The sequence below is a fragment of the Talpa europaea genome, assembly GCF_964194135.1.
Source record: "Talpa europaea genome assembly, chromosome: 10".
In the NCBI taxonomy this organism is placed as follows: Eukaryota; Metazoa; Chordata; class Mammalia; order Eulipotyphla; family Talpidae; genus Talpa; species Talpa europaea.
This window is the reverse complement of record NC_140077.1, coordinates 21,100,556-21,120,979: the sequence shown is the minus strand read 5'-3', so window position 1 is coordinate 21,120,979 and position 20,424 is coordinate 21,100,556. Positions and strand designations below refer to the sequence as shown.

The 20,424-nt window shown below is 42.0% G+C and overlaps 1 protein-coding gene across 2 annotated transcripts in view; it reads right to left on the bottom strand.

Annotated features, from left to right (window-relative positions):
- Positions 1 to 12,625, bottom strand: part of DNMBP (dynamin binding protein) — a gene marked incomplete at its 3' end in the record, with an annotated part of 54,180 nt that extends 41,555 nt beyond the window's left edge. For both annotated transcript variants that reach the window (XM_084246094.1, XM_084246095.1), the window contains exons 1-3: positions 12,052 to 12,625; positions 9,950 to 10,072; positions 1,018 to 3,009 (exon numbers count right to left, since the gene is read on the bottom strand). In XM_084246094.1, the coding sequence (XP_084102220.1) occupies positions 1,018 to 3,009; positions 9,950 to 10,072; positions 12,052 to 12,196 (2,260 nt within the window). In that variant the 5' untranslated portion in view covers positions 12,197 to 12,625. The remainder of the gene's footprint in view (positions 1 to 1,017; positions 3,010 to 9,949; positions 10,073 to 12,051) is intronic.
- Positions 12,626 to 20,424: the final 7,799 nt, after the last annotated feature.

Below are 20,424 nucleotides of genomic sequence, written 5' to 3'. Positions count from 1 at the left end.
AAACCACCTGCTTTCCATGTTTCAGAAAACTAATTTCTGTCCTTCCAATAATACTGTTTCTTGTTGGAATTTTTTATTTTATTTTTTCATTCGCTATTAGGAATCTAAAGTAGAAGGTGAGGTAGGTCTGTGTGCCTGGTCGGCCATCTTGATCTGGAGTGTCTAGGCCACGGTTCTGCTTCCATCTCTTATCAATATCCTGCAGCTCCTAGATCCACAGATTTCTTTTTATTGGTTACTTTCCTGATGACACGCTAGGTTCAGAGTTCTCTGCCACAAATGCCCAGATAACAGCGGTCATGCTCTCCTTGGGCCCTCCACAACTGCGGCTGCCTTGTTTGTTTCCTCTTCCTACTTTATAAATTCTTTTCCCTATGAATCTGGAGAATAGGAAAGAAATCTCCAGACTGGTCATCCCCAAGGAAGGGACAGAATTTGAATTTTTGAATGTGTAAACTGTAGTGGTTAAAAAACAAGAGCTCAAATCCCAGCTCCTTTGGCAAGTTACTTAATTTCCACAAATATTAATTCTCACCCATAAAGTTACTCAGGTACCTTCAGGAAGGCTGTGAAGACTCTTTGTAGAAGTACTGATAGATGGTAACAAATGCTTATTAACAAGTTAATATAATTTATTATTGTCATTACTGAAACCTTATCCCTGGATCACAAAAATAGAAGCAGCAGTTTTATCCTGAGTCTCAGCTTGGAAGTCTTTAGCCCTGAAAGAACCTGGTTAAAGAATGTTCTATTTAGGGACTTCCCATTTATGGGAGCCATAAATGTCAATGAGGTTTGAACTCAAATTCGAGATCAAATGAAGGCAGAAGGCAATAGTGGCCAAAGTCTACCTCGCAACAGAGCCATCTACTTCTGATAGAAATGAGGGCATGAAAAAAGTAAACCATTCTTTTAATTGTCAATCAAAGACAGTAACCTATTCCAAAACACAGGTAGGCTGCTACCTGAACTTGTGGGCATCAAGAAACAGGTACGCATTATCTCCTTGTCACTCACCTCTAAGGTGCTGGAGTTCCATATTCAAACTTTCGATGTTACTCTCGTAGAACTCAAGATTTCCGAGGGTCTCTGTCCTTAATGAGTCTACTTGCTTCTCGAGCATTAAGTTTAGCTTTTCCTGAGCCCTGCTATACACATCCAGGTCCCGCTCCATTTCCTGAATCCTCACCAATACTAAGGGGCACGGAGGAGTTTGGTCCAAACTCTTTTCCATATTCTCTGGGCCCTCCTTTCTTAGGGCCTCACAACTAGGGTGGTGAGTGGCTAGGAGCTTGGGGGGTACAGCATTCGCCTTCTGCTGTGCTGCCGGAGGCAGGGGAGCTGGGCGAGAGGGTCGCACTGCCAAGGGCAGCTCAGGCTTCAGGTTCTGGTCACCCAGCCCATGGGGAGAAGGGGATGCTGGCATGCTGGGCCGAGGAGGTGGTGGCCTCAGAGTCTTTCTCCTCCCAGGCAGCTCATGCTGGGTAATCAGCTTTGAGGAACCTTGGACAACATCCCTCTCAGAGTGAAAGTCCATGAATGAAAAGTGGCGCGAAGTTGCATCGGTTTCTGTGCCGGGCGCTGACACACTCTTCTCAAACTCCAGCAGCTGCTGCGTCAACTTAGAATCCAGGTCGGCATGGCCATCTCCCTGGGAAAGTGAGCGTGCTTCCCTTGTGGGCACCCTGTCGTGTGGACCTGGCTTCAGCTCTGATTTCTCTGATGCTGAGTAAAAGCTGGAAGCATTTTCTTTGGGTGTGTGGTACTTTTTAGCACACCTTGCTGCACTCTGGGGCTGAGGACTCAACTGGTTGGGCCTGACTATCCCTCCAGAGGGCAAGAGGGAAGAGCCGCTGTGAAGAGGAGACAAGGGCTTCTGGAGGGTGCTGGGCAGGGAGTATGTTCCTCTGGGAGGGAGGCTGAAGTAGTCTCGCATCTGCGCTTCCCGGGGAGTGGGGTCAGGATACTGGTGTGGGCGTGGAAGGCTCCCGCCTGCTGGAGAGTAACACTGGGGCTTCTGCAGTGTGGGGTGGAGAGGTATCTGAGGTTGGGTGGGAACACCATTGACTGCCTCTGAGGCAACCTTCATGGAAGAGTCTTTGGGATGAGGCTGTTCATGCCCCACACCTGGGCTTCTGGGGGGCCCTCCTGAGGTGCCCCCATCCTGATGAGAGCTTTTATTTACTTCATATTCAGAAGTCAGATGCTCTGGGGAAGAAGTGAATGCTTCAGAAATAACACAGTTGGGCCTTTCTGCCTCATACTCATGAGATTCATGTCTCTTTTCCTCCATTACTAAGGTGTTTTCTGAATAATCCAAAGATGTTTCAGGGATACTTTCCTGCGGCAGATCCACGGTTTCTTCCACCCTTGTTTTAGGACATAGCTTTACAAACCGGTAAGGAAAAATGCCTGTCCTGCCCCTCAGTGATCCTTCTAGCCAGCCATCTTCCAGGGTCCCCAGGATCTGGATCTTATCGCCTACTTCAAAGTCTAGCTCATTTGGCTCCAGGGCTTGGAATCTGTAAAGGGCAATCCCGTAGGTCCCTGCTTCCTCACCACCCTCCTCCGGCCTTCTCTCCTCTTCTGCATGGGTATCTAATTCACCATTAACAATGCAATCCTCTTGATTTCCGGAACTTACGGACTCATCCACAGTCCTCAGGGGCCCCAAGAGCTCTACAAAACCTTCTGGAAAGATTCCTCTTCGGCCCTCTAACTCCCCTTCAAACCAGCCTGGTTCAGGAACTCCAATAATGGTAATCACGTCCCCTTCTCTGAAGTCCAGCTCCTCATCCAGCTGGGCAGAGAGCCCCATCAGTGCCCGCGCTTGACCCATCGAATAGTCAGGAATGTGGAGCTGGGTGCTCTGTGAATGCCACCGCCGGCTTCGGGAGGAGAGGCAGAGCTCATTCACACACGAGGACGGGAAAAAGCCCCGGGCACCCCAGCAGCTGCGACCCTGCAGCCAGCCTGAAGTGGGAGAGCCATCGAGGATCACTAGGTCACCTAAAGAGAGGGAAGCAAAGAAAACGGGCTTAGTCATCACCCCAGGTTCTACGACGACAGCACAGCTCAACACTTGTAACATCTGCCAAGTTCAAGAAGATACTCATTTAGAGCTGTTCAGGCATGAACACTTTTGACAATTTAGTGCCAATATAGTGAACATTCTGGTAAATCAGTGGTTTTCCAAGTATGATCATGGAATCCTTGGAGGGGGGATTAGTGGTGTTCCCCCAAGATCCTTTCAGAAGGTCTGTAAGGTCAAAAATATCATACCTTCTTCACATGCTTCCATCAAAACAACATTGCAGCAAAGTGAATGCAGACGCAAATGTGAGAATCTAGCTTTCCTCTATTAAACCTTGTTAAAGAGACTTGTAAAACTGTGAACTAACATCACTATTCTCACTAAGTTTTTCTTTGTTTCTAAATCTAGTTATTTTTTCTTAGTAAAACATCATTGAGTGGCCGTGCCCTGACCAGAGTACCACTTGCCAACACTCCACCTGATCACAACCCAGAAACTCTCTGAACCCCCTACTTCTGTGATTTTTATGGGGGCTTTATCACACAAGCATGACTGATCATTAGCTCTACTTTCTGCCCTACTCCCTTATCAAGAGAATGGGGGAGGGGCTGCAAATTTCAAGCTTCTAATCAAACTGATCTTTCTGGTGACCAGCTGCCACCCAGGAGTCTACCAAGAGTTGCCTCATTACAACAAAACATTCTTTTATCATTCAGGAGCTCACAAGGATTCCAGAAGTCCTGTGTCAGGAACCAGGGAGGGCAAAGACCAATACACATTTTCTATAAACTCATAACAAGATAGCGAAGCACTTAGCAAAATCATGCTTCACTTTCTAGGCAAGTACATTTGAAAACTGGATTATCTTTTAGGGTATCAACTTATACACCTTTGATTTTTTTTTAAATTAAATATGCTCTGTCTTCCCACTAAGTGAATTACAGTTCCTTATTGGCAAGTATCACTTCTCTTTGGTGTTTCAAGAGTCTGGTACAACGCTTTTTGTAGAGCAAGTACTCAATGTCCATTTGCTAATGATGATGATTATTCAACTCCAACTCCCAGATAGACCCATTAAATTTCCCTCCAAAACTGGCTCTAAGCCGCTAACTTCACCACCTCCAATTTCTTCTTCTTTTTTTAAAAGATGTATTTAAGCATACAAGAACTGGGGTGTAGGCCCAAGGTGTGGGGGGTGAGAAGATTCACCAGAGACAGATTGGGGAGCAGAGCAGGCAGATCTACTGAAATACACTGCTGAGGGGAACAATGGGCAAGACAGGAGAGGTCTGCTGCGCCATGTGGGCCACCTCCCTCTACGGCAGGGAAATCGAACTTGTGCTGCAGTAACAGTGCAATAGCACTGTCTTTAACCCCTAAGCCACCAGGGAGGCCCCAATTTCTTCTTTTAATATATGTATTCCACGTATTACTCCTATTTGCCACCACTCTAGTCCAACTCCAACTATCTAACCCTTTCATGCCTTGTCCCTCATAAATTCTCTTCTAGTTTCCCAAATGACATTGCCAAGTTAAGATGATAAATGTGCCAATTTTATCATATCCTGTGCTCAAACTTTTTTTTAAAAAAAGATTTATTTATTTAATGCATATAAGAACTGGGGTACAGGCCAGAGGTGTGGGGGTGAGAGGATTCACCAGAGACAGAGTAGGAAACAGAACAGGCAGACTGACTGAAATATACTGCTGAGGGGAGCAGTGGGCGAGACAGGAGAGGTCTGCTGCGCTATGTGGGTAGCTCCCTGGCCAGGGATTGAACTAGTGCTACAGTGGCTGCAGACAGCCTCATAGGTTGCATCTCAGTCTCAACCCCTTGAGCCACCAGGGAGGCCCCTCCCTTGCTTGAACTTTTAGCATGAGACATGAAGGTTTCTTTAAACTGTCAAAGCATTCTTCTCTAACAATCCTATTTTACCTGAAATTATATAAAATAAGTTTGCTCTGGAAGCTCTCTAAAGAGGTTAAACTACCAAAGGCTATTCTGATGCTTTTACCCATTGCAACTTGGCAATCATATCCAGCCAGGATCTCCTCCAGCTTCCCATATGGTGTCACCTCTGACACCCTCTTCCACACAAGGTATCATCCTTGTCTCCCATACAAGGCTTTCTACCTGAAACCTAAGCATGCTTCTCTTAAAAACCTTAAAAGCCCACTTTAAAAAAAAGATTTTTATTTATTTATTTATTTATTTATTTATTTATTAAGAACCCCCCACACCTCTGGCCTGTACCCCAGTTCTTGAATGCATAAATAATCTTAAAAACAAAAAAAGAACTAAGATGTAGGTCAGAGGTGTGTGTGGGGGGGGGGGTGGAGGGGCTGTGAGAGGATTCACCAGAGACAGAGCTGGGAGCAGAACAGGCAGACCTACTGAAATACACTGCTGAGGGGAGCAGTAGGCGAGACAGGAGAGGTCTGCTGTGCCATGTGGGTAGCTCCCTGGTTGGGGATCGAACTCATGTCACAGTGGCTGGTGATAGCTTGATAGCCCTGAGACTTTAACCCCTGTGTCACCAGGGAGGCCCTAAAAGCCCACTTTCATCTTTGCTGTCTGTAGCCTACCAAAGAAATGACTATGTCACTAATTTTGGTAAACTACACAGTACCAAATGTAAAATTCTGAACTTAATATAGGTACAATTTTCTGTGCTTTGATACTGTGTTGCTTAGCTGTTCTTGAAAAATAGGGTCTTTGGTCCTATATTCCTTTAATTTATGACTCAAATCATTGATCAGAGCTTGGGGGCCTGAGAATTACAAGTGATTTTTCTCTCACTAGCTCTCAGGCCATCCTGTCAGGGCCACAGAGGGAACTCACTGGAGACATGGCCATAGTTCAGACATAATAATAGGTCTTTTCGTGAATACGAAGAATAAAAGCATGCTTGCTCCCTCTCTGTTGACATTAAAACAAACTGGCTTTCTTAAAATTGTGGAATTACAGTATTTTCCTTGTTTTTCCAGCTTTCTTTGAAAGCTTAATATAATAGGGCCTGTTTTCATATCTAATTTCAGCTGGTTATCATTTTGTTAGTTATTTCTATATAATAAAGGTGGAATTTTTAAAAGAAAGTCAGTGACACTAGTCACCTACACTGATCGTTCCAAAAGAGCATTGCTTCTGATTTTAAATTAACTCAAAATACAAGGAACAGACCAAAATGACAGGACAGCTTTGGGAAGAGGAAAAGGGTGACACCTGCTGGAAGAACCACTGGTGATTCCCAGCCCAGAGAGACTCTCCCTGGAACAATATAAGCATAAACAAAATTTCACATAATTACTAGGGGAACCAGGTCCCCCAAAATATATCTATGAACTCTAGGAATCCTAGGTTAAGAATAACAAAAATAGGGCCCCCCTGGTGGCGCAGGCAGTTGAGCGCAGTGCTGTGAAGCTGTCCGCAGATCTGTAGTGCCAGTTTGATCCCCGCCGGCCTTGGAGCAACCCACATGGCAAGCAGACCTCTCCTGTCTCATCCGCTGCTCCCCTCAGCAGTGTACTTCATCAGTCTGCCTATTCTGTTCCCCGCTCTGTCTCTGGTGAAACCCTCTCACCCTCCCGCACATCTGGCCTATACCCCGGTTCTTGTATAAATAAAATAAATCTTATTAAAAAAAAAAGAATAACAAAAATAGTTGATATTTATTGAGTACTAACCTTGTGCCAGATGTTTTACATGTATAGCCTCATTTAACCCTAACAACTATACTAATGTAGCTATTATTATCTTCTATTTGTAGATAAGGAAACTGAGCTGAGAGAATTTATTTCACTAGCCCAAGGTCATAGCTACTAAGTTGTGGAACTGTGCTATCAGAATTCTTATCCCCTAAGCTATACTGCCTAAACACAAACATATATGTACATGTGTGTACATGTGTGTACACATGCATAGATACAGACTAAACATTTCTATATACACATATGTATAATTTTATAATTAAAAATATACATCTGTTTTTTCTTATTAATTCATTGATATTTCTGAAAGGTAAGTAAATAATTAAGTAAAAATTATTTAGCAGTTGGGGCCTCCCCAGTGGCGCAGTGGTTGAGCGCTGGGTTGCGAAGCTGCCCGCAGCCTCTGCAGCGCTGGTTTGATCCCTGGCTGCTTCCCAGCCACTGGGTGAGGATCCCACATGGCGCGCAGACCTCTCCTGCCGCCCGCTGCTCCCCTCAGCAGTGTACTTCATTCCTTCTGCCTGCTCTGCTCCCTGCTCTTGCTCTGGTGAATTCTCTCACCCTCCCACGCTTCTGACTGTACCCAGTGCTTGTATAAATAAATAAATAAATCTTTAAAAAAAATTATTTAGCAGCATGATGACGCACAACAGATATCAACATTGTCCCACACATTCTTAAGGCTCCCAAATCCTCCACTGACATGTATAAGTTGACAAAGGGTTGTTGACACAGAAAAGGAGAAGCTACACTATTGCACTGAAGGTTCTAAGAAAACATAAAGAAACCACAGAAGAGGATTAACAGTACCAGAACATGGGATAGAAGCAAGTGCATTACTCATGAGCTGAGAGAATGATATAGTGGAGGAAATAATTTTTACTCTAAGTAGAAAGACAATTCCTAATACGACACTTGAAAATCAGGGAGCCTCCATTCCAGTTTTATAAACTGTATGTGGTATAAAGCAAAACTTTAATTTCTTAGCGATTTTTATCTTCAAATAAGAAAATGAATATCTGTTAACAGGATTATCATGTGTAAGAGGAATCAGAATCATTTCTCTGTCTTATACTAAACTTTCCAGAAAAAGACAAAAGAAAAAAAGCTATGGAAAGAGCTAACTTCCTCATCCTCAGGGATGTGAGCTTCCAGATCAGAAGAGATGTGAAGAGCAAAGAAGGAAAAAGAGCTGAACAGTGAGTGTGTTTATTGGCAATGGAGTAACTGAGAAGAGAGAAAGGCAGGTCTGTCTAGTCCCTTCCTAGGCATCTCATCTCCCCTGCCCTGCCTCCACTTCCCTTGGGCTCCACTTACATCTGCAGGCTCATTAGGTACAATTAGTTAAAAGCTGGTTGAGATATGATCTATAGATCCCATTACCCAGGCTGATCTTGAGTCAGTCTTGGCAGTCATGAGACACACCTGAAAGGCCCACAGCAGGGTCTTTCTGATAATCCCTTATGTGGTCCTGCCATTCCTGAGATGGGTTTTAACTTCAAAGGCAAGTCCAAAACACATTAGGTCAGTCTTGCCAGGGAAGGCATTCAGCAGAAATTTTCTTTTGTTTTTTAGTGCCTTAGACTTGACTAGTAATTATGAAGCAATAAAGCTAATTCTGGAGAAGCCACACCCTCAAATTCTTCAAATGTAGGCACAAGCTCATAGTCCCACGAGTATATTCTTATACCCTCTATTTGCTCCAGGAAGCAGGTGTAGGAAGGACAGGTCCACCCACACCCCCTGCAGGAGCCAGAGGAGCCACCGTGCCAGGCCTTTCTCCTCTGGTGACATGGACTGGAGCTGTCCACTGGGAGAGCTGTTGAGTAGGCACAGGTAGGTTCCCGCTTTAAGAGCTTCGCTGTTCTGTCTTCCTTCCCCACACTCATTAGCAAGGAAGTTCACAGAACTGAGGGAGAAGCAGTGTAAAGTGAAGTGCAAGGAACTCTCAAAATAGATTTTGAGGATTAAGGTCAAAATTCAATATCCCTTTCTTTTTGTTGACTAAGAGTTAGGGAAGTTGGGGTTTCTCTCTCTTTCTCATCTGTGTACATGGTTTGAGAAATCAAGCCTATCCCTCTAGTGTCATGCTCATAGAGCAAATAAAAATACGGTAGATTAAAGCTGTTAAACATACTCAGCAAGTTCTACTGTTTTGATGACTGTTCTTAGTTGTCACGATATTGCAATGGTCATCTCAGTTGGGAAAAGGACACTTCTGGTTTCTGTGCTTATGCAGAAATGTATGGACTTAATTAAGTATGAGTGTTGAGACATCTCTAGAAGCCACAAGTGGAACTCAAGAACTGCTTTTGTCATGCATACTGCATTTTGTTCTTATTCTAGATTCAAGGTGCCTAATACTGTCCTAAGTTGTATAGGCTCAGTATAATGCAGTTCTGTCTTGTTTGTGCTTTCTAAATTCAGTATTGATGAGCTGACTTCTGTTATAGAAGTCTTAAGTCTCAGCAGAGAAGAAATGAGAAATACATGGAATATCACTGAGCTACAGCTATGACTATCCATTTTCAATCACTTCCTTAAACTGGTTTTGATGAGAATTTTAATTACTTTTCTCTAATGGTACAGCAGTACATGAGGTACAGTAGTACAGTATAGTAGTACATGAGTAGTAACATGTACACAGATGAGAAAGAGAAACCCCAACTTCCCTAACTCTTAGTCAACAAAAAGATGCTGTTTTGCATGTGTCTCTTAATTCCCACACTACAATTCCTGCTCTAATATTATGCATTGACAATAATGCTGTCAGCAAAGTCATATCAGTTTTTATGGGAAAAAAAGATAAATGTAGTCTAAAGTATGGCTACAGCTTGGGGTAGTGGAAAGAGAATGCACCGCTTAGAATCAGGGAATGTGATTTCACATCCTGAGGCCAAAACTTCTTACCTTTGAATTTCATTTTCATTATTTAGAAAATGCACTTAACAATCCCCACCCCGCTACCTCCCAGGTCTGTGTTGAAGATCAAATGAGAATGTATCTGTGAGAAAATGCTGTGGAAAGTATAAAATGCTACTAAAATCCAAGGCAATAGCAGTGAATGCTGCTCTAGCTGAAGACTCTCTAGAGGACAGAGAAGCTAAAACAATTCATTTATGAAAATTCAAAATAAGATCTAGCGGTCAACACAGGCAACTCCACCAACCTGACTTTAAAAAGCTCTCTTCTGGAGGATCCACTCACCTCGGTGCAGGGGAAGACTGTTTAGTTCGTGGGATGTAAAGTCAGAGATGCAGATGAACAGCCTCTCTCCCTCTTTCAGGCTGGGAATGGTCACAATTTCCACAAAACTGCTGGGGAACTGTCCTGAAAATAATAAGGAACATTTCCAATGTTGAGATTTTTCTTTCTGTGGACCAGGACCAAAAACTTCTTTTCTGAACCTACTTATTAAGCCCTAAACTGAAAACTCACTGAATTCATATTAAGAAAAAGTTGATGCTTGTGGAATTAGATGCTTGCAGAACACAGAGAATACAACTCCATGTACAGGCATGTACTAGGTAGCACCACGCAATGCACTCTGCAGAGGGAAAAGCGAGAGAGATGGCCTTGGCCCTAAAAGATCTTAAAATCCAGTTCAGACACAAAATCTAATTTAGATATGAACAAAAATTCAATTCTGAAGTCAAGCGTCTCACAGAGGTACATACGTTGCTATGGAAGTTCAAAGAAGGTAGAGAACGAGCCATAAAAACTTTTGTGAAAAAGATAGTATTCGAGTATGAAGTAGGGTTACAATAGGTAGTAGACAGACAGAACCTGCTAGTTGGGAAGCATAACAAAGTGTCACTGGTTCCACTAAGTATCTCCTGCATCTGTCCACTGACCTCCAGGTCCACCACCTTGGGCCATCAGCATCTCCCACCTGGATCGCTCAAGAACCTCCTATCCTGCCTCCTGCCTTTTATTCTGTCCCTGACTGTTATTCTTCAGTTTTCCATAGTGAACTCTCTATAATACAAAGCTGATTGTGCGTAAAGCACAACTGTGGTTTCTTACTCCCTTAATTCCTTACCCTGATAGACTGTCCTCCAGGATCTAGCTTCTGCTCATCTCCCAGCACCATCTTCTCATCCCCGACCATGCCTAGTTCATGCCATACTGAACTCTTCCCAGGTCCTCTGAGGTCTTTTTCTTTCATTTCTGGGCATCTGATTAAGCAATTCTCCCTCCTATCTTCTGGGCTTTGCTAACTCCTAGTCATCATTTTATCTCAGCTGAGACATCACTTTTCCTGGGAAGTAATCTATTATCTCCCAAATGTGGGTTACATATGAAGACTCTGTTCTAAGAACTGAATAACATACTCCAGCCCAGATTTACATAAATATATGTAAGATAAGGATTGGATTATCAAAGGTATAGAGAGTATGTGAAAAACTTCCACCCTAAGCCACTAAATGAAAGACATTGGTGCTAACATGTATTTAAAAGAACAGAAGAAAGGAAACCAGATACATGGACAGTGGGAGGAAGGTAGCATCTAGCGCAGATGGTAACCTTAATAAAATCAGGCCAACCATGGATCTAGGAAAGAATGAACCATGCTCCCTCAAAGCAAATGAAAGAAAAGGTAGAAAATGTTAAAATAGTCAGAAAACACAGGTGGAGAGTAACTTTTGTTCCACTAGTCAGGGATAAAAACTGGTAATGAGAAACAAGGGCAAACTATAGGGAGTTCTGAAAGTGGAAGGTATATTTGCAGAAGAGAACAGTGCTGACTACAAAGGATAAAGACCTGGGAAAGGAAGGGAAGGACAGATTCAAAAACTTGGGAGGGGGCACCTGGCATCTAACCATTTCAAAACTTTAAGAACAGGCGAGATGGGGTGATAAGGGACATTCTCTCTTGGATGGCAGAGACCACAAGGAAAGCACAAGGGATTCTAAAATGGATTAACTTGGGCTTCCCATTTAACCTTTATTTATTAATTTTTTTAAAGATTTATTTTATTTATTTATGCACACAAGAGCTGAGGTGCAGGCCAGAGGGTGGTATGTGTGAGAAGATTTACCAGCGACAAAGTGGGGAGAAGAACAGGCGGATCCACTGAAATACACTGCTGAGGGGAGCAACAGGCAAGACAGGAGAGGTCTGCTGTGTGGTGTAGGTCAGGTCCCTGGCTGGGGATCAAATTTGTGCTGTGGTGGTTGTGGATAGCTTCATAATACTGAGATTTAACCCCTTGAGCCACCAGGGAGGCCCTTAACCTTTATTTTAATACTGAAAGCAGGGTGGGCCCATGGTCCATTTTGCACACAAGGAATTGTGAGCCTCTTACCTGTCACATCGTCTTTCTTTCCGAAAAGCCAAAATTCATCCACCACTGCCAACACCTCAATGATATCTCCCACAAAGAGTGGCAGTTCTTCTGATACACTGGGGCAGAAGTCAAAGATGGCTCGAACCACTGAGCCAGCCTCCATGGTTAACCTGCAAAGAAAGGTCAAAAGGCACAAGAAAGCATAAATCCTGGGGTCACTGTAATAGAGATCTCTAGCTTGAGAATGACACTGCTTAACAGAGAGAGGTAATTATAATGAAGTCAAAGCTAAGCAAAAAAGAAGTTTGTACTTTATACTTTAAAAAAACAAAATACAGGGCCTCCCCTGGTGGCGCAGCGGTTGAGCGCTGGGCTGCGAGGCTGCCCGCAGCCTCTGCAGCACCGGTTCGATCCCCAGCCGCCTGCGAGGGTTCCACAAAAATAAATAAATAATAAATAAATAAATAATAAAAATAAAAAAACAAAATACTATCTCATTTACTTTTTAAAAATAATCATTTCCTTATACATTTTTTTTTCATGTGATTCTCAAATTGATTCAGGAATTTAAAGAAAAAGAAAGAGACCTGTAGCTGTGGTCGACAGAGAAGATGCAAGTTGGGGAACATAGGCTTTTCAGTAACTTTAATGGGGCAGTAAGGAAAATAACATTTTTAAAGTACCACACAACACGGTACTTTTAAAATATGGTACATTGTAAGACACATTATATACCTCCCTGGTTTCTTCAACAGACGACACTAAATATGATTTACTCTTTGGCTGATGGGCACAAGTTCATTATTAAGACCATATATTTACTGCATTGTATTACATAATATCAGTGTTGTACAATTTTTAGGTTTTCTCTTTTGATGTCAGCCTTCTTCTGTTACCAGTTTATCTCCCCTGTCAACTTTCATTACCTTCTTTCTAGATTGTTGTTTAAGATATTCTGGGGGAAAGGGACCAAACACACACCACTAAAGTTATTGAAAGTTCCCAAATAAAAACCAAACAAGATCAGAGAGGCTAACAAAGTCTGTGGTGGTAAGCACATGTGGTAATACTAGAGTTTTTCAATAGTTATTATTTTTTTTATGTGCTCTGAGGCCCCTTTCTTAATTCCTGGCTATCTTCCAGTGAGCTAATGTTGCCAGATGTCGGATTTCCACATAAGGATGTTGTCATAAATTTTTTTTCAAATAAACATAACATTTTACAAACCTTAGTCATCTATACATTATTACCACAATGTATAAAAGGTGGATGACTTTTTTTCTTTTTTCAAATTCCATTTCACAATCAGACCAAATATATGTTCATTAACTAAAATATCACGTAAAGAATCAGCATAAGCTTCTTAGGGTTACAGAGCTCTCCTGTCACGCTGAGGAACAGAGTTTGTGATCTGAAAGAGTTAAAGCTTCTCCCTGAGAATCTTCTTGCTCTACCAGAAAATGACTCAGAAGCAGAGGAGGGTCTGGCTCAACAAATGCTTTACTGACTGACCTCCCACCCTATCGGAATGAGTGCGTAATCGCTGAGGAACACACACCCTGGACAGCGCTGAAGTCAAGCCTGGCTAAATTTCAGGATTCATGCGCTGAGGCCAGGAAGGAGATCTTAAAGCCCTCTGTTTTATTATGTGCAATATCATGGATTTCATCTCAATCTTCTCTGTTCTGTGCACACTATGAAAAGCAACTATTATTCTTCTCATTTGAGTCATTTTAGAAGCTTGGACATATATTTTGAAACGTAATCAGAAATAGCTTATATAAGCTGTTCCACCAACTCCAGATGGAAGTAAAAAGAACAGCAGAGGAAACCAGAGCACAGATGGGCTAGAGAGAAAACAGAGGAAAAAACAGCCTTCATGGCACGATGTGAGGGAAACAGAAAAGTCTGCTGTGAAAACAGCACCTTCTCTTGCTGGTGAACCCTGTGTTTCCAGTTTGGGAAGTCATTCTTCATTTGACATGTAAATAGTCTTAATTCCTCAAATGCTTTTGCAATGTAGAACCCTTTGAGGGAAAGGATTTTTGTCTGTTGTGTTGGTTGTCTAGAGCAATGCTTTGCTCAGAAAATGCTCTCAGGTTTTCAGTGAGCAAATGACTTGTTGAAAATCCATGAAATTGTTCATATCAAAATCTCTATCACTGCTTATGTAAGGCTAAATTAACCAGCTCCTCACTACCAATAGATTTACCTCCCAGCTTCTGTTAGGGGGAAAAGGCGGTCCCAAAGCAAATTCCATACAGGCTTTGTGGACTCCACCCCCACCCCAGGTCAAAGCCAAAGACACTGGGAACTCCAAATCCCATCACCACCAAAGGGAAGGTGGCTGGGACCTGAGGGTGGGGTTAAGCAGCCAGGTGGATACAAAAGGCAGACACGTGGGCTTTGGGGGGCTCTCCATTTTTGGGCTCTCGGCCAGCGCGGAGCGTCCGGCCAGCTCTGGGAGTGACTTTGGGTTTCCAGGTCGTCGGATCGGGTAGGACGCATTAAAGACTTTATTTCCCTATTTTCTCCCTGAGTTGTACATTTTCCTTATTTCCTTTCCTCTTGTAAATAAACCTTTTATTAACCCTTTTGTGTGTGTCTGTAGTAGAGTATTCATAAGTCCCTTTAAAGCGCGCGGGTGAGGACCCACAGCCAGAAACCCGTTTAATATCGGGGTTGCTCTATAACAGCTTGGCGCCCAAACGTGATTTGCAAGTTTCACCCGTGGCTGACCAGCCCAAAGTAATTTTTCTTGCATTGGTCACCATAAAAGCGCATTAGGTCTGCAGGACTCGCAGTGAAACTCTTTGTTTCACGTCTTGAAAAGTTTTTTTTTTTTCTCCGCGCATACGGCTGTTGTGGGTGTGGTTTTGACCCAAACATCTAGGATCATGTATATGCTGACAGTATTTTTTTTTCTTTCTTTCATACAAAGGTTTTTAATCTTGATTTTGTTATTTCCTATCAACTTTTTTTTTTTTTTACTTTGAAGTTTTTTTGTTTCCCTGCTTGTTTTTTTATTGTTACTTTGGCCTATCAGACAAACTGCAGTTGCACAGGATATCCCACGCGTGATGAATGGTAACTAAAGAGCTCTTTGTGTCTATATGTTGTCTGTCAGTATGTCTTTGTGTCTAACCGTCTTGACCTCCAGTGATTGACAAATTGGTATACATGGTGCCCATAGACATTGCAAAAAAAAAAAAAAAAGTCTCCAGTTATGACAAAAACAAAAAAGTTATGGTTTGATTGTCAACATTGTGCTACTGAACTAAGCCGGTGCCTTCATAGAGATTGAATATTGTTGTTTCTGTTACTTTTCTGATATTTATGGCAAAGCTTCCCAGAAATCTAAATTCAAGTACAAATTTGGTGGCCTGTCATTTGACTGATGCAAGAAATTTTGTGGAACCTCAGTAGAGCTCCTGAGACACTCCACAAAGTTTCTCCTTTTCCTCCTGGGAAAGCATTAGATGAATTTGTTCTATTTGGATTTTACCTAATAAAGTAAAACTGAAAGGGAAGCATTGTCACTTGGGAAAATGGTAAAACTTTGGTATGTACAAGATGTTAACAGTAGTATCTGGTATGTATGTAAATTGTCAATGGTGATTGTCACCTTGTAATATTGTATAATTCAATTGTTTCACACCTACAGAAATTGTTTCCGGAAATATAGGGAGAATAGGTCTCAACAGATTCCTATTGATGGAACTGTTGAGAGTAAAAAACTTTCCTACAAAGGACTGAATAGACCTGGAAATACACCTGACATTTACTAAGGTTTCTTTGACATAATACTGGAAATTTTTTTTTTATGCATTCTGTCCTGAATCCACAAAATTTTTGTTTTGTTTTGTTTTGTTTTGAGTAACCAGGATCTGCAGAAAGGTTGTAATTTTTTTTCCAGCAAAGCTAACTTGTCACATTCTCTCTCCCCTTGATACCAACACAGCATACAAATAGTGGTAGTAATTTTTGCTACTTATTTCAGAGTCTGTTTTTGCATAACTTCCATAGGGATTTTGTCTGTTTTAACAAAAATTGGACGTGAGTTTGATTGTGTGGCTTTGTGTGGAGTTCTTCCAGAAAGTTGAAAAAGAGCTAAACCAAAAAAAAGAGAACCTGTTTCCCTTGGTTGTAGGGTTCCAGAGACCTCCAAAGAAGGTGAGGAAGCTTGCCTCCATTGGCAGGACTGGACAACCCGGCCAACGAAAATGCCCTGGTACCCTCGAGAAGAGGAAAGCCCAGGTGGAGTCTGATGAGACCAACTTTATACCTGAAGCATACATCGACTGGATGCCACCGGTTCGCTCTGATCCTGTATGGAATATTTCAACAAAGCCAGCTAAAATTGCTGTTAGTTATTTCTACCCTGTGATTTTATGCAAAAATAGGAAAAATAATTTAAAAGTAGATTTAGTTTGTAAATTTTTGCTATGCTGTTAAAGTTTGGGATCAAGGTTGAGAGAATTCGTTTTTTGCATAAGTTGAACCATTTTAACATTTTTTCCCTGTGATTTTGATATATTTACTATCTTGTTTTAGCCAATGCTCCAAATTTTTTCTTTTGGCTTGGATAATGGACTATTTTTAAGTAATGAAACTCATACTGAACATTCATGGACAATGCTACTGACTAATTGTTGCTTCTCTTACACACATTATAACCCTAAAAAAAGACTGTCTCCTAAAATTACACCATAAAATCTGTGCCACCATAGATATGGTGGAATAAAAATTAAAAGGGGGGATTGTAACAGGGTGGTCCCCAGGAAAGGGGGAGGTTCCCTGCCCCACCCAAGGGAGGGTGGAGCTGAGCAGGAAGAGGAGAAGCTGAAGAAGAGACTGAGGAAGGAAGCAGGATGGAGCCAGGAGACCTGGAGGAGGCGCATGGAGCCTAGAGACACGTAAAGAAACTGTGCTTGTCTTTTGGTCGTGGACTGGGTGACACAGATGTGGGTGAGACCCGTGGAGAGGTGACCATGGCAGCTTTTATCTTGATGTTGATTTTGCTCTTTTCCTTCCGGGCTTGTCTGGTTGTTTCTGACTCTTTTCTGTGGGTCCCCACTGGAAGATGCTTTAGACTTGTGGCAGGCTTTGGGGCCTTGCTCTGGGCCGATCCCATATGGATGGAGTTTTACCCACGAGGGGACGGGTAACTTTGGGTGCTTCACTTAGAAACTAGACTCTTTGCCTTACCTGTATTGTTTCCTAGTTTTATTAAAGTTCCTTCCCATTAAAGTCTCCTATGTTTTGTGTTGATGCGGCGGATGGCAGAACCCACTTAGAATAGACAGGTTTGCGGGGTTTGGGCTGCCCCTCTTCCTGTCCTATAACACTTCTACAACAGAGTCATATAAATCTTTCAGGTCAAACGTTATTTTCTCAGACTTCATCCTCTGCAGTCCACAGGAGTAAGCAGAGGGTGACAGCTACCATTTGAGTCTATCTTGTGCCAGACACTGAGCCAGGAGCTGGAGACACCACCACACTGCAAGGCAGGGAGCAAGGGGCTGGAGTCAGGGTTCAAATCCCTGCAACACCCCTAAGCAATACACGGAACTCTCCAGTAAAGAAGTGGCTAAGTCAGAACCACAATTCAGGCTTATGTCCTCTTTACTATGAAAATCACTTCTTATTGGAATTTCCTTCAAAATCTTGCAGCATTTCATTTTCTCCTCATTGGTTCACCAACATTTTACAATGAAAATTTACAAATAGCAAAGCTAAAAGACCTTTACATTCACCTGGATTCTACCATCAACATCTTGCCACAGTTACTTTATCACATATCATCTCTTTATCCACTCAACAGTCCATGGTTTTTTTTTTTTTCCCTCTTTCAATACACTGTAAATACTTAATTTTGTTTTATTTTGGATGCATTCCAAAATAAACCACAGTTTCTTCCTCCCCAGAGTATTTCTATAGACATACCTCCCCTGAGTATTTCTATAGACAGACAGATACAGTTATCTTAACTAGAGTAAATATGTTTAGAGGTTTTTTGGGGCTTTTTGGGTTTTGCTTTTGGCGAATATCATTTGCCTCTCTTGATCTAGATACAATTCTTTTCTCCTCCTTTTCTGTCAGTGAAATTGGCTAATTTTGTAAATTGCTAATTTTTTTTTAATAATGAATTTTTTTTTAAGATTTATTTATTTCTTTATACAAGCACTGGGTACAGTCAGAAGCACAGGAGAGTGAGAGAATTCACCAGAGCCAGAGCAGGGAACAAAACAGGCAGACTGACAAAGTACACTGATGAGGGGAGCAGCGGGTGGCAGGAGACATCTGCGTGCCATGTGGGACCCTCGCCCGGTGGCCGGGGATTGAACCAGCGCTGCAGAGGCTGCAGGCAGCTTTGCAACCCAGCACTCAACCACTGCACCACTGGGGAGGCCCCCTGTAAATTGCTAGGTTTTACTTATTACTCAGCAACTTAAGAATTTACAAGGTCCTTATATTTTCTATAATTCATTCACATATTCAAGAAATATTTATCAAGCCTAAGAATCATCTGAATTCCCGTGCAGGCTAAAAACTGTATCGGTAGGCTAATCATTTGATGACCTTTTAACCCAATATTTTTAAAACATTTATTCGCTAATCCTGTTGGTGGCTGACAGTACTATTTAAATTCTCCTTTATTGTCCTAAGCAATTCAACTCCTTTCCCAAAGTATCCATCCTACTTAGAAAAAAATAAAACCTTGGAGACAAACTGACCACTAATCTTAGAAGAGGGTGCTTAGGTTTGTCTCTCAGTGGGGGTGGGGAGAGGAAAGACATTGATTCTTAATTCTGCAGTGGTTTTTTTTCAGTGTGTCAAGAGTAGACTATATCAACATTTTCTATGGGCTAAAGGCCCTTGCCAGCTGCCTTTTAAAAAAAATAATATTTATGTATTTTTGCATACAGGAGCTGGGGTACAGGCCAGGGATGCAGGGGGTTGAGAGGATTCACCAGAGACAGAGTGGGGAACAGAACAGGTAGACTGACTGAAATACACTGCTGAGGGGAGCAGCAGGCGAGACAGAAAAGGTCTGATGCACCATGTGAGTCAGCTCCCTAGCAAGGGATTGAACTCATGCTGCAGTTCATAGCTTCATTGTGCTACATCTTAACCCCCTGTGCCATCAGGGAGGCCCTGCCAGCTGCCTTTTAATGCAGTTTTACTCCCATGATATATGAAGAAACATTCAAAAATGTTGCGTGGGGGATAAGTCATTTTCCCAAAACATGTTCTGAAGACGCCAATTATTGTGTTCCAAAATATAAGCATTCCACGGTCATTATAAACTTGGGAAGCTAAAAACTATATTTCCTCCTTAGGAGGGCATAAAAAACACTAGTGTGTTAAAGACTGAGACAGTCCACCCCAAGCCCTTTTAATCCAGCTTTTCTAGATCTGACTGGCCAGAGAACTTTTTTCCAGTTATATTTCAGAATTTTTTTAAACTTCATCTCTCCAGAAAGCTCGCTGCTCCCATGAAACACTTTCTGTCCAGAACTTGTTCATTATTGACATGCTGTTTCTTTCAACCATGATGGGCTCCCCTGTTTTTCCACATATTTAATGTTTCTCACTCTCTCCCACCTCACCCACTCAAGCCTACCTCCACCTTTCATGTCTCAGCTCCAGGATTCCTTGATTTTTATATCACCTAGTAGATATGTAGGACATGTAAAACTTAAGCCATGAGAATGAATGTATTAATGAAAACATATTCAGAAATAAGATAACATTAAAAAGGTATCTGATCAACTCAAGTGTCCATCCATACAAAAACAAAATGTGTATACATATAATGGAATATTAGCCTTAAAAAAGGACATTGTGACACATGCTAGAACATGGACAAACTTTGAGGACATTATGCCAAGTCACAAAAAGATGAATCCTGAATGATTTCACTTCCATAGCAAGAGAAGTCAAACTCATAGAATCAGAAAACAGAATGATAGTTGCCAGGGGCTGGAGTAGGAGGTGAGCACAGAGTGTCTGTTTGGGAAGATGAAAATTTCTGAAGACAGATGGTAGTGGTGGTTGAACAACAATGTGAATTATTTAACTGCCATAGAATTGCACACTGAAATATGGTTAAATTGATGAATGTTATAGTACATGTATTTGCCACAATAAAAAAAGCTTTTTTAAATATATATATCAGAAAATGTGACAGAATGTAAAAGACCTGGGCAATGTCAGTAGTTTTTAATAAGTAACACAAATACAAGTTTGAACATACATTTCTGAAAAAGATCTGACATCACAAATTAAAAACTTTTACCCTGATAGACAGTGATATAAACAGCTTAATAAGTAATTTCCAGTGCAGCCTTCTGAGAAGAGTTGAACCTGGTAGAGACTGAGGACACT